This window comes from Malurus melanocephalus, unplaced genomic scaffold, assembly GCF_030028575.1.
Source record: "Malurus melanocephalus ecotype Western Australia unplaced genomic scaffold, MMel_1.1 scaffold_489, whole genome shotgun sequence".
Lineage (NCBI taxonomy): Eukaryota > Metazoa > Chordata > Aves > Passeriformes > Maluridae > Malurus > Malurus melanocephalus.
The window spans coordinates 210,473-224,157 of record NW_026623721.1 but is presented as its reverse complement, the minus strand read 5'-3'; the positions used below and the strand labels follow the sequence as shown (position 1 = coordinate 224,157).

Below are 13,685 nucleotides of genomic sequence, written 5' to 3'. Positions count from 1 at the left end.
ATGAGAAGTTTAATCTGAGGTGGATAAGAAGTGCTGAATAGTTTTGGCTGTGTTATGGAATGAAGGAGCCTTTATGTTCTTAGTAGAGTTCAAAACCTTTTCCTTCCTATTCTCTCCTCCTTCAACTGACACATATTTTGAAACACAGAGACTTAAGGGCTGTATATAAGGCACTTTAGAGGTTTAACTCTCTAGGTTGATAATTTCAGCCTATGTTGATTAGTGAGATAACATAGAAGAGCTCATTTGTGCTCTATTTGTTTAGWGAATAAACACAAGGCAGTCCAGTATTGGTTGTCTTATGGGTGCTATATTTACATGAAAAAAATGGACATGATGATCCATTGCTTTTTTAGGAAAGCAAATGAGCAGGATCTCTTTTTCTAAACCAAATAGGTAATTTTTATGAAGCTTGAAGGAATATGGGGTTTCAGACTTCTGCTCCTTTGCCAAACTTAGTTGAAGTGTCTGATGAACCCAAAAACTGTGAGGGTACACAGACATCTGAAGACAATTGTTACATAAGATATGTTTCCTGAGAAATCTAAAAATAAAGCATTGTCTTAGACTAGTGAAAGATATATGTGTATATGTATGTATGCATGAAAGTCCTGGTTTTTAAATTCCTAAGTCCTTTGGACCATTGTGCAATGTCTTGTCCTCAGCCCATGGTGTTTGCCACTGTGGTCATCATGGCAGTGATAGGGCACTAAACCTGATCAGACTAAAGATACTTTTTTAGCTTCTCCTTGACAGTGGCTTCATGTAGATGTAGGGAAGGAAATGGAGGAAGCAGTTTCTTCTGCATCGTGACCCTTCCCACCTATCTCCCCATTACTAATCCATGTTATTAATGATTTCWCAGTGATTCTCACTTGTYGGAGATATATTCCTTTAAAGTGGKATATTCTTCCCTACACCATTATTGYTTACCACTATTAAAAGAATTTGCAGRATTTTTATGGTAATAGTGCACCCCATAAGATTGTTTTCTCTGTGWTGCAGTTGCGAGAGCTGGAAGACAAGTATGCTGAGTGCATGGAGATGCTTCATGAAGCTCAAGAAGAGCTGAAAAATCTTAGGAACAAGACAATGCCAAATGCTATATCACGTCGGTACCACTCCCTTGGTCTCTTCCCTATGGTAAGCAGATTTAAGRAAAAAAAACYTGCATAAACCAAGCAAAGAAAATACAGCTCCAGGCATAGGGTGCTAGGTCAGGTATAAGCRTGGATGAAATGTGTATTTGTGTAGTGTTAAAGGATACCTGAGTGAGGTTTGTGTACCTGGTTYTGAAACAGTGGTGCAGTGCAGCTCCTTGGTTCTGCTGCAGTGTTAAATGCAACCTGCAGCCGGCTGTGCTTTTGCTGTGAATAATGGGTAGCATTAATAGGTTGTTACACAGTTCTRTACATCTTTGTTAAGCATCTCCTCTACTGTGGTGGCTGATCTGCATTAGGAGATTCCTGTTTTTCTTCAATATCCTTGGAGATACAACTTCCTAATAACATAACAATGGTTTCCAGACATGGCATCTTTCTAGTCATATATGATATATATTCTAGTTCTTCAGTGCTTGAACAGGGTTAGCCATACCTTSTTATTCTATGGTGACTGAAAATTCAGTGGTTCATTAAAAGAATGTTAGTTGCTAATCTGTGCTATGGCAACAAATTATGGCAGTTTCACTGCTATTATCAACTTTGTTTAYCTGATTTAATGTGATTATAACATTTAAAACTCAGGGAATATGCAGTACCCTGAATGAAATGAGAAAAAAAGAATGGGTAARAATGTGTCCAGTRACTTGCTCTGGTTGCCTGTATATRTCTAGGTAGTTAGATTACTTCTGAAGGCAGTGGTATCAGTGCTTTTTTCTGAAATACATTAATGCAATCAAGCAGCAAAATTTGGCCTGCCTTGTCCTGTCTTACTGCTGAGGAAGAACACATTTTATTTGTGCTCACAAGCAGTGAATTGCCAACAAAGGCTTAGCTTGCCTTTTTGTGTTCCCTTCTGAGACTGAGCACTGGCCAAATTAAAGTGCAGACGTTTAACAATACAAGTTGTGCTTGCAGAAAYACAGGTGAAAGCTGTGAAAAGTATGCTTGTGCTGAGATGGGTTTATGTGTGAAAATGATTTTCAAATGCTGCAKCATGGGATGAAAGATCATTTAGGTTTGTTAATGTTTGATACTTAGGCCCTGCACCCAGCAGTAAAACTTAGTGGCCAGCCACGGAAAATTGGTGGCCTGTTACCTGTAACCTTATGGGGGAAGTACATAGTGCTTTATGCCAAGAGCCATGTCATTTTTGTGGGTGGGTGGATAATGTTGTGAGTTTTATGTCTGTTTTAAATGAAAACAGACATACCAAGCAAAACTTTATACATGAAAGGTGAGTGTTACTGAGTGTGGAATTCAGTCTGGGAATCTGGGCCATGTTGTTGCCTACCATGTTTTTTTAAGATTCTTTGGCAGATATTATGTATCATCACATGGTACATACTGTAGGGAATGAAGCTAAGCCATATTTTGTCAGTRCCTTAAATATCTACATTAGTTTTCCAGTAATTTTTCATTTTTAAACCTTCTCTCTTTTTTTAGAAGTACTCTTTATTACTTACCATTTTGTATAAATTATTTATTATTTTCTGTCATGCCAACCTATTAATACTATGGTATTTGCTTCTMTTTTGTGCTTATTTTTAACAGGATTCTTTGGCAGCAGAAATAGAAGGGTCAATGAGGAAAGAACTGCACTTAGATGAACCCGACTCTCCTGACTTGGCGTACGACTGAAAAAAATTGGTTCCTTATTGAGTGGTTATATCTGAAGTTAATTATTATTTGATGAGAAAAGAAAAAACAGGAAATCGTTGAGCTAGAGATTTAAACAGAAATATTTCTGACAGAGTGTCAATGATACAGAGAAAGTAAAATAAATTTTCTAGTTATTGGGGTGTTTTTATTTTCTGCTAATGCTGCCAAAAGAAAACATGTATATGTAGGCTTTGCTTTGTCTTACAAACTGTTTTTCCTCATTGGTGAGTGCTGARAATGAGAAAAGCTTTGTTTTCTTGTGWGTTACCATGCTAGGTTTATTCAGTTACCRGTTAGGGGAGGAATTTGAGTTAGTGGGTTTTCTCTTGGTGAATTTTATAACACAAGTTAAGAGGTAACTATTGATCTAATCCAGTTTTTACAGGGAGAACATCAGGGCAGAAATAGATTTGATATGGTTGGGTACTTAGTGTGGTTCCCATTATGCCTRTGCTAAAGTTCTCTTGAATTAAACAAGAGAGTAATTTGAAATAAGTTAAGTGCTTGCGACAGCCCAAAAGCTATAGATAGATACAGCTGGGCAGAAATGGCCTCACTGATGCCAGTTGCATGTGTACTCCAATAGGTTTATCTCACAGATTTGTACAAAGCATGGATTGTTTAATTTGCAGTAAATTAATCCAGTGTACAGGGTCTGTTACAGAAACAGTTCACAAAACAGGAAGGGTACAGTAGGCACTTCCGAGAAACCTTCTAATTGCATTTACAAAATGCTTGACGCATACATTGACCTTCTCTGAGCCAGAGCCAAGAATTRTAAATGAGGCTTTGACAGAGTGAAATGTTGATTAGAAAAATGTAAGGCCAKAGAGACATGAGCATGCTCAAACTCCATAGGATCCTTTCATCCTTCCAATATAATCTAACTTAAGGCTAAGTTTAAGTTCTTTAGAATGTGTTCTATTTACTTTGCCTGTTCTAGAAGAGGATACTTTGATTGCATGACTTGTCTTGCAGTGCAGTGGTAGTAACCCCAAGGGACTCTATTGATAAATGCTCTTAGATTCAGCCTTTTAAAGATACACAGCTATAGACAAGGAGCCTCCACACAAAGGGTGCAACTGTTGAGCATTTATGGAGAGAAGAAATTTGAATGACATTAAATAGCCTAAGGCATGTTGTCACTGTTACAACCTGGCAACGCTACCTTTCAGCTAAAAGGAATGTGCTTTTCTTGTGTTCAGCCATTATTGAACTGTAAAACAAAGCAGCAGTGGCACTTTTGTAGCACGGTGTAGGGTAATTTTATTTTGTCAAGAAATTTCTGCTGAAGTGTCATGTCAATCTTGAAGCAGGTGAACAGTGTTTATTATGGTATAAGGACAATGGTGATAAAGAATGAATTGTACAAGTAGGTCAAAAATTAGGTTTCTAGCCTTGACAGCCTCTCTCTCAGCTCTTGATCCATTATATTTCTGGGATTTTTTTCATATTTTTTGAAGTGCTGCTTAAGGGGATTGGAAATTGGTTTCAAAGAGAAAAGATACAAGACTTGCTTGCATGGAGGTACTCCATGCATGGAGGTACTCAGGAGAGTAAATTCAAACTCTATTTTAAAATGATCTAGCCAGTTTATAGTTAAGAATTGAATGGAGGTCAATTTTGTTTTTTAAAAGCTCTTTTTTGCATAATGACTTTATGGCATTTTTAGCTGAAGTGCTGAAACGCTCTTTCACTTATTTTTTATTARTATTTGAAAGGGTCCATGCACATAATTGTCAAATGTTCTGTCAAAAATATTCTAGGGTGATGGAAGAATGTTGATGGAATTGAACATAATGGCCAGACTGTAGTTAGTATGGGACCCCACACATACTACTTACAGAACTATGCATAAAACCAAGGTGGTTGGTAGAGCTGTGAATAGGAAGGGCTGTTGAATAGGAAGGGCTGTTAATAAGCTGTTACCTGTTTCTCTCTTCCTTCTCGTGTTAAGAAGTCATTGTGTGATTATTAACTGTGTGTGTGTCTTGCAGTCATCAGAAGCGGGTCTTCGAGACGGTGAGAAATGTCAATCAAGTGGTCAAGCAGAGATCCATGACTCCGTCACCAATGAATATCCCAGGCTCCAACCAGTCCTCTGCTATGAACTCAGTCATTTCCAGCTGTGTCAGCACTCCACGTTCCAGTTTCTATGGGGGAGACATCTCRAACATTATGATAGACAACAAGACCAATAGCATCATCTTAGAGACAGAGTCCTCGGACAATGGGTCAGTACYGTGGCACTGGAATTTGCTTTCATTTTGTTTCTGACATGAAGGCAAAGGTTTCTCTTTTGCKCCTTTTGTTTTAACATAGTGGCATACATCTTCAAAATTTATTTTATGCTTACAGTTTTTGAGCACTCCAGTTTATTTAAAAAGGAAAGGTTTTAGAAAGTACTGTGTATCAATCAGTGTCTGTAACTCAGACCTGTTCTGAGATGCAACATCACCAGATGATGTAGAACCATTCTTTGTTTTTGTGGGTCAACACTTAAAGATATAAGAACACTTAACTATATTTTTACCATTTTACATAAATGCCAGGAATTTCTTATCCCAGCTGCAGTTACACTTAACTTGTTTGATCCTAAAAATAAAATGTGCATAAAGGTTACCTAATAGGAAAACTTGTGGATGAAACCAATCAGAACTGTGAAAACTTGTGGATGAAACCAATCAGAACTGTGCTTTCTAGCTACTTGTCTCTTCCCCCTTTACAGCTCCACACTCTGCTGTATATAATTTTCAGTAAAAACAGCTTAATACCTCAAAATAATGTCTGTTTGTCACTGCAGTRTACYCTTGTCACTCCCTATGGTRTTCTTACAGCATTGGYCCTTTAAMRTRGAGCCTGCTTACTTGAGTTTGTATRACTGAAAAAGACACACAACAAGCAGACATCTCTCATCTCTTTGTAGGAGGAAGCTCTTAAGTAAAGTGCAGGTTTCCAACCAGGAGTTTCCAGGCAGGAACTACGATTCAAAGCTCTTTCAGTATGCAAGAGAAACAAAAGATTGGTGTTTGCCTTTGAGTTTTCCAGATGAGTGGCAAGTTGTTCCCAGACATAGTAATTTAAAGTTATTGGTGAATGTCTCAAAACAGTCGCATGGAAGTTTTAAGCATTTCTAAGAAAGCTTTTTTTCCCCCTCCCTATTTTTTTTGTTTTTGTTTTTCTGTGTCCCCCTTTGYGTTTCAGAAATGACGACAGGATGAAGAAACCTGGAACTCCAGGGACTCCAGGCTCCAGTGACCTAGAGACTGCCCTTCGTAGGCTCTCCCTCAGGCGGGAGAATTATCTCTCAGAGCGCAAATTCTTTGAAGAAGAGCAGGAAAGGAAGTTGCGGGAACTGGCAGAAAAGGGAGAGCTCCACAGTGGTTCCGTTACCCCCACAGAGAGCATCATGTCACTGGGAACTCACTCCAGATTTTCAGAATTCACTGGATATTCAGGAATGTCTATCAGCAGTCGCTCCTACCTGCCAGAAAAGCTTCAGATTGTGAAACCACTAGAAGGTGATAACAAAGGGCCTCGGCCTTTATCTGTTGTTCTTAGTGACTCTTTGTGGTCTCTTATCCATCACCAGAAAGCAGGAAATCTTTGCAATACATATTCTTTTTACTTTAGAGACAGTAATCCACGCTGTTGGTTTGAGATTTTCTAACTACTCTATGTTTTTCCACGAGCCTTAAAAGTGTTAGGCAATAATTCCAGAAAAGGCAGTTAAATATCACAGGCCACATGTCCACATCAGCAGTGCAGTTTTACATCCAATCTAAATGTTACCATTTCATAATTGGAAGAGGAAGGTGGATAAGTATATGAAATCTAATCAAAAAGTGTATGTAAATTACTATTTGGAAAGGCCTTTACCTACTTCACTTTGTCCAGTCTATTAAGACTGTTTTAGTGATTAAAAATTATCTCTGGGCTTAAATGGGCTGTTTGAGTGGTCGCACATGAATCCCTATGGCTTTGTGTTTCATGTGTGAAATAGGTGGGTTTTTTAAAGTCAAATTTCCTTCACATACTCTCTCRGGTAAAGGCAAGATAGAGATAGATGGTAGTCAGGGCTAGAGGTGTATTTCAAAGTTCATTTCAATAGACTGTTYAAAAAAAGCTGTCAAAGCACATACAGTATAGTCTGCCTGGCTTTCTTCAGTTCTTTCAGGTTGTAGCACGAGGTTAGTTAAGTCAATTCCTTCAGGCTTTTAACCAGATGAARATTTCCTGTAGAACTTCACAGATACACTGGCTAACATCATTTAGCTTTGGCTTCTCTCTCTCTCTTTTCCTTTAGCAGAACTCTTGCATTACATTGCATTGTGTGTTTTAATTGCAGAAGTTCCTTCTTTTCATCTTTTTAGAACAAACTTACTTCATCTGTAAGGAGCAATATAGCRTGACACGTACTCAGAAGCAAAAATAAGCGTTCTCGTGTCCTGAGGAAAGTGATGTACTGTACCTCTTCAAATGAAACTATAGTCATAGTGCACAAACCCATACTGTCTAGCAGATTTTAGTAGTTTGTTTTCATGGCTGCTTTTAAACGGTCGTAAAAGTTCTTGTATCATGTGAGGGAAAGGATGATCCAGTTTTGTTTCAGTTTCTGGTTGTTACCACTGTAATAGATTTCTGTCACCATCCCATTATATCTGCTTTTGTCTTCCAATAAACTCTTAAAGTCTTTATCATCTTTCTTTCTGTCTGGGTTTTTTTTTCCCCCATTGATTTTGTTCAGTGTTCTCACTGGGTCATTTCCCTCTTCAAATTATTGTACCTTTTAAAGTTACTTCTTATGTTTGGTTTTTAGATCTTATTTGGAGCATGTTTGTGTGTGCCTGTTTCATAAGTTTTGTGTTCGTTAACTTTTATTAACTAAATATCTTCATGATTTTGTTTTCAGCTTTGTTTCTTTTCTGAATATTTTTCATGAGACTTAATTTTTTTTCAGCTTCACAGATGCCTTCAGACTTCTGGGGCAAAATAGTCTACTGTACCTGCAGAYTGTTATAAGTAGTTGTGCCTTTGGTTTTATTACTGTTTTGGGTGCTCATGTCATAAAACAGAAGAAATAAAAATCAGTTCTGTAGTAAATTTATTATAGGTTAATGACTTTGCTCCTTTAAAACAATCTTTTCAATCCCCCAGAAAAAAAAGTGACAKAAGCACTAAGAATTCATCTTCTTTTGCACCTTTAAAAAACAACACATGCTTTCTTTTAGTCAAACTGAAGGATTGCTTGATATGACTTGCTTTAGTTATAGTCTACTGGGATTTTTAAATTTTTTTTTAAACATTGTGTCTTTAACTTGTCATAAGCATGAAATAGCACTACCTATGTCCTGTAGGAAAACCAAAAACTTGGGCTGATTATGTCTTCCCCACTTTATTGCAGTTATGGGAGCAACACACTGTGAATATGTAAGCTTTTTCTGATCCTCAAAGCCTACATGCAATTATGTAGAGATACCAGGAATATAAGAAAAATATAATTTACTCAATCCACATACTTACTTGGTTCTTATATTCCTTCTTCCTTCAGTGTCAGTCCCACTGCTACAAAGTGATTSCCTCATGCCAACTTTTTCTGATAAYGTAATTTACAAAAACATCTAGTATGTCCCAGGACTGAATGTAGACCAAGAAGRTTTTGCATTTCCCTCTTCTTTTGACTTTTGCAGCTTTCTCTCTTTTCTTTTTTCTTGGGGATTTACAGCTGTGTACATTTGTGTTCATTTTCTGTGAAATTAAAGCTCCCTTACACACATTTTATGACATCAAGGCTAGGCKCAGATATCCCATGTTTGTGATGGAACTTGGGCCGTTTTGATTTCCATAGTTTCAATAGAAAGGTTAAAGCTCAAAATGCAGATGTTGTGGTAAATATCTTTCCTATGGCAAAATATGATACATATTAACAATGAAATGCTGTATTCTACAGCATTTATAGTTTAAGTATAAATTTTAATGAGCTTGAAGGTGAAAAGGTGACATMTTCAGAAGCTACCATGTAGAAGTTAATTAACTTTTTACACTTGCAACCAGTGCGGAAGTATATTTTTATTTCTTTTGTTCTTTAATTCTTGAAGTARAGTCTGACAGAAAACCTCCACTCCTAGGTTAAGGCTTGACAGTATCTGTCACTTCTTCACATTCTGGGATATTTCCTTTATATGGAAACAAGAAACTTGGGTTTTGTTACAATTCAAAAGTAAATACAAGTTATAGGGATGTCTCTTCCCTCATTTTGGGGTTATAATGGTTTCTACTTCTTGAGGGTGCCAGTTTTCTTTARTGCTTTTAGACTTACTTTAAATAAAAGCAAAAAATATAGGGTTGTTAGCCAAAGTAACCTGGCAGATCCATTTATTCTGAACTAAAAAATAACAGATCCTAAAAAGTGAGATAGGCTTAGTTTAAATTGTCCCCATTGTTCCCAGTCATTCTAGAGAAAGAGYTTTTTCCCTGTTCCCCTTCCTGTTTACAGTAAAATTCCTCAAATGCAATATACAAAATGACAATTTTCCTCATTCCATMGGATTTTTCTCAAATTGAAAATAAGGTATATGAGAGCCATCCCTTCTCTAGTTAATACAATTGTCTAGGCTTTTACATACACCATACAACAAATTGAACATTCTTGGTCTTTGAATATCRGTGAAACATTTGTGTGGCAGCTTGTTGAATGAGTGGGTATTCTGCTTTTCAAGGAGGGGACAGGAACAAGACTGCAGTAATTGCTCTGATTTGAGCTGRCAGAGGTGAAAATAAAGATGTTTTGTTTGTATCATAGGACATGTGTGATTTTAAGTTGTATTTCAACACAGTAGTGATGGTGGGCACACAGGAAAATGTAGGCCCTTGCGAGCAGTATTTAATTGCTACTTGAGGAATCACATAAATCCTCCTCTGATTTCACTGGGCCCATCTCTGTGTATATATGAATTTTTCCTAATCCATTGCTGTTTCTGACTGTCTCCTGTTAAAYACTGAATATTGAATGCTTTTCTCTGTAAAATGCACCTCCTTTCTCAAAACATTTCTCTGCCAAGGATGAAGCTGCAGGTACAGTAGCATTTAGTTATGTAGTAGTTGAATTCTGGTAGCATAGGGTCCACRCAGGTTTTTAGACGATGTAGATTTCAGAGTTGTGGATCTGCTTACACGTGCCTGAAGTTGATGGGGTTTTCTAACATATGGTACAAAGATAAAATTGCTGTGCAATCTGTGTGATTACTATCCTCCCATTAGCCACTGGTAGTAAATTCTGGCATGTTTTCAGCATCTTAGTGTGAGCTTCATGTGGGAATACTTGGTATTYGTTCCTCTTAGAGCTTTCTGTGATGGTGCTCAGATCAACCTGTTAAATGTAAATTCTTTCTACTCCTGCTTAATCCTGTGAATTGAAGTGGATGAGGATATTTACAGGGAGGGGATGTGCATGTGCACAAGTGTGCTGCTTCTCACCACCAGGCTTTGCCTAAGTGCTGATGTGATCAGTTTGTTTCACACTGGTGTGGAAATGCTGAAGAATAGGTGAAGCAGTTTTGTGCTGTAGCATGTCTCCCCTGGAAACATTAAACCCAGAAACATTAAAGGTTTGGAGCTCCTAAACCTTTGGTCTTCTGGATGAATCAAGTGGAACTTTGTCTTTTAGGTTCTGGATTGATTACTAATTTATTTTGGTTGTCTTTCTGTTTCCTTTCAAGGTTCTGCCACTTTGCACCACTGGCAGCAGCTGGCTCAGCCTCACTTGGGTGGGATCCTGGACCCGAGGCCTGGGGTTGTCACTAAGGGCTTCAGGACCCTAGACCTGGACCTGGATGAAGTGTACTGCCTTAATGACTATGAGGAAGATGAGACAGGTGACATTTCTTACAAGGGCCTAACTACCTCGACGCCAGTTCAGCACACAGAGACCTCAGGTGAGAGGTCACAAGCACAAGTGACTGTTTCAGAGAACAAGAATAACCCCCGCCAATCTCAGGCTTTCACAGAGGAGATGCAGGAGTCCGCGACTGACGATGATGAGGGGTCTGGTGAGGGAAACTCATTAAGTCCAGTAAAACTGACATCTTTGCAGGATTTTGATTACTGGGCCATTCTCACGTCTCTTCAGAACAGCATCCATAATATTGCTTTGTGTGTAGCATCTGCACGATAGTGCTTGCGGTGGTTAGAAAATAACCATTCTAACATTGGCTCAAAAATCATTTCTTTGATAATCTTTCAATTTGTTTTTCAGTAACAGCATCCGTGGTCAATATTTTACTCTATYTTGATAAGAGAAGGCTGCTAAAAGGAAGTGGTTCGTTCACAAACATTTGTGTGGCACATTTTATGTGTGTGTTTAGTGCACGCTGTTAAGTGTATGTAATGTACAGATTACATATATTTTGTATTACTGTAGTGCAGATACTCTTCTGACTGTTCATAAGAGGTGTGCCATGTTTTAGATTTTTGTACTTTGGGAAAAAAATGAAGGCTAAATGATTGGTGCACTAAAGGTGCATCTACCTTGCCTTTGCTGAAACAAATGGAGTGCCTTGAAAATCACCAAAGAAATTCTGAAAGTTTAAATCACTTACATCAGATACAGTTACATGTTTTTAAAGAGCTTTTAAGAAAAAGARTTAAGGGATGTTTTAATGCAGTGACTAAGAACATCTCCCTTATTCTTTCTCCACTGCACTATTAAATCCTGTCCTTCCTATTTATTTCATATTAAGACATAAACATTAAGTGACACAGTACTGCACAAGTTATTAGATTCTCTGAACTGATATTAGCAGTCTATTATTGCACAAGATTATGTATTCTCAAGACTGTATAGATGTGTTTTAAGTTTGTCTGGTTTCTTTGTTGTTCTTGGGATTTGGGTTTTTTTTCCACTAAACTATAGTGTCTTCATTAAGATTTGCCTCTGGTAAAGCATTATATTTAGTCCAGAATCAGAAAATTGCCAGAACTTCTTTTTGTTCCCAGAATTCTTGTTTTTGTATAACTACTTTAAAGGAAGACACTTCCTTCCCTCTCCTTTTTCTGGGATAAATCGTAATTTAATATCTRGCTGGTCTTTGGAGGATTAGATTGTCTCAGGGCTAAACCATAATATTTCTGTTATTATCATGACATGTAGAGAATCTACAGCTCTCACTGCAATGGTAGTTCAGYGCTTTCAGCTATTGAATATAAGCTGCTTTCTAGACTCAGTTGTATTAAGGTTAAACATTGAATCATTGAATCATTAAGKCTGGAAAAGACCTCYAAGATCATTGAGTTCAGGCATTAATACAGTACTGCCAAGTCCACCACTAATCCATGTCCCCAAGTACCACATCCATAGATCGTTTAAATGCCTCCAGGGGTAGTGATCCAACCGCTTCCCTGGGCAGCCTGTTGCAGTGCTTCAACATCCAAATCCTTCAACTTCCCTTTTCACTGGCAAAAGTTTTGCTTGTTGTATGAGTTCCCTGCTCTTCAGGCAGTTGTGTACCATTTAGTGTATTATCTAGGTTTTTATAATTTTGAAGAGTCTGAGTAACAACAGCAAGAAAAGCTGGAGTATGAGACACATGGTCTGAAATAATCAAAGACTAAAAAAACTGTTGTTTTTAGGCTCTAGGGAATAAAAAAATCAACAAAAGATATGATTAATTTTAAAATGTTTTGCTATAGAGAGGAAGGGAGCAAGGGGTTCTTCATGTACTCAGGGTACAGTAGGTGCACAAAAAAAAAGTTGCTTGGGTTACATTTTGAACATTTTTTTACATTTTGAAGAATTTTCTAATTGTAAGAGTATTCAACCGAGGAACATGTCAAAAAAGTAGAAGACTCATTGCCATGGGCTAAACATAGATAAGCATATAGTTTAGTTCCTTGTTTTGGTTTTTTTTTTTWAAAAACAGATCAGTAAAATGTTTCTGGGTTGTAATTTGGAAGAGTTCTTTCTTTGGAGTAGAGCAGTAAATGTAGGCCTGCTCTGTGGTTACAAACTGTTAAAAAAAGTTAGTATTTTCTTCCATTTTCTGTCTTCATTTCTATTTGAGTATAGGTCACGGTTCATTAACAGGTTATTTACTGGTTGCTGCTGACTTCTCCTATGAAAAGTCTATCTCAGACACAGTTTTTAGGTAAATTTCCTACCTTATAAATTGACAAGTAGGTAAAATCAATGAAATTGCTCTAGCAATCTTATTTTAATTTGTATTGTTTGCTGAGTAATTTTAATACATTACAGAAATAAATTGGTCAGAATTAATAACTYTTTGTAGAATGAACAARTTCACTGAAAACTTTAAYTGCCTRTTCTTTTGCCTTTTTTCAARTTGTCCAGTTGCTCAGRATTTAGGAGTATCCATGAGCTACCATATCATCATTGGTTGTGTTGCTCAAATGAAGTAAAGACACAGTGTGTCTGCTTTTTGTTGAAGCAATTTGTCATGCATTATACAAGGATGAGATGATTGTGGATTTTTTCAGAGTAGACACTTACTAATGTAGCAGTACTTAGGATCCACAATCTGCCCACTGAAGAATACCCTTTGGGAGAAGGAAGTATGTGCTGAGCTTATGAATTTATTTTGTGTTTAAATATTGTGCAGCCATTGCTTCTCATTGATTCTACTCAGGATTCTTTCTCTCTATAGAGATTTCTGTGTAAGAAATTCCACACAGCTAGGGTGTGTATGGACCTGTGACACCTTAAAGCCCATCAGGGTTACAACATCATTGCTTGCATGWTTCCAAGGGAGATTCCAGTTGGCATCATACAGAGTAAGCTCTTCCTAGAGAATGTGGAAGTAAAATAGAAAGGGAAGGAGAGAATTATCTTGCACACGGTCTCTAGCTATA

General features: G+C 37.4%; 1 protein-coding gene across 10 annotated transcripts in view; it reads left to right on the top strand.

Annotated features, from left to right (window-relative positions):
- TRAK1 (trafficking kinesin protein 1) overlaps positions 1 to 13,685 on the top strand; it is a 128,646-nt gene that overhangs the window by 102,332 nt on the left and 12,629 nt on the right. For 6 of the 10 annotated variants that reach the window (XM_057381057.1, XM_057381053.1, XM_057381059.1 and 3 more), the window contains 5 exons: positions 1,006 to 1,143; positions 2,715 to 2,791; positions 4,820 to 5,056; positions 6,027 to 6,343; positions 10,541 to 10,870. In XM_057381057.1, the coding sequence (XP_057237040.1) occupies positions 1,006 to 1,143; positions 2,715 to 2,791; positions 4,820 to 5,056; positions 6,027 to 6,343; positions 10,541 to 10,870 (1,099 nt within the window). The remainder of the gene's footprint in view (positions 1 to 1,005; positions 1,144 to 2,714; positions 2,792 to 4,819; positions 5,057 to 6,026; positions 6,344 to 10,540; positions 10,871 to 13,685) is intronic. The other 4 variants (XM_057381054.1, XM_057381056.1, XM_057381063.1 and 1 more) reach the window with 1 other exon arrangement.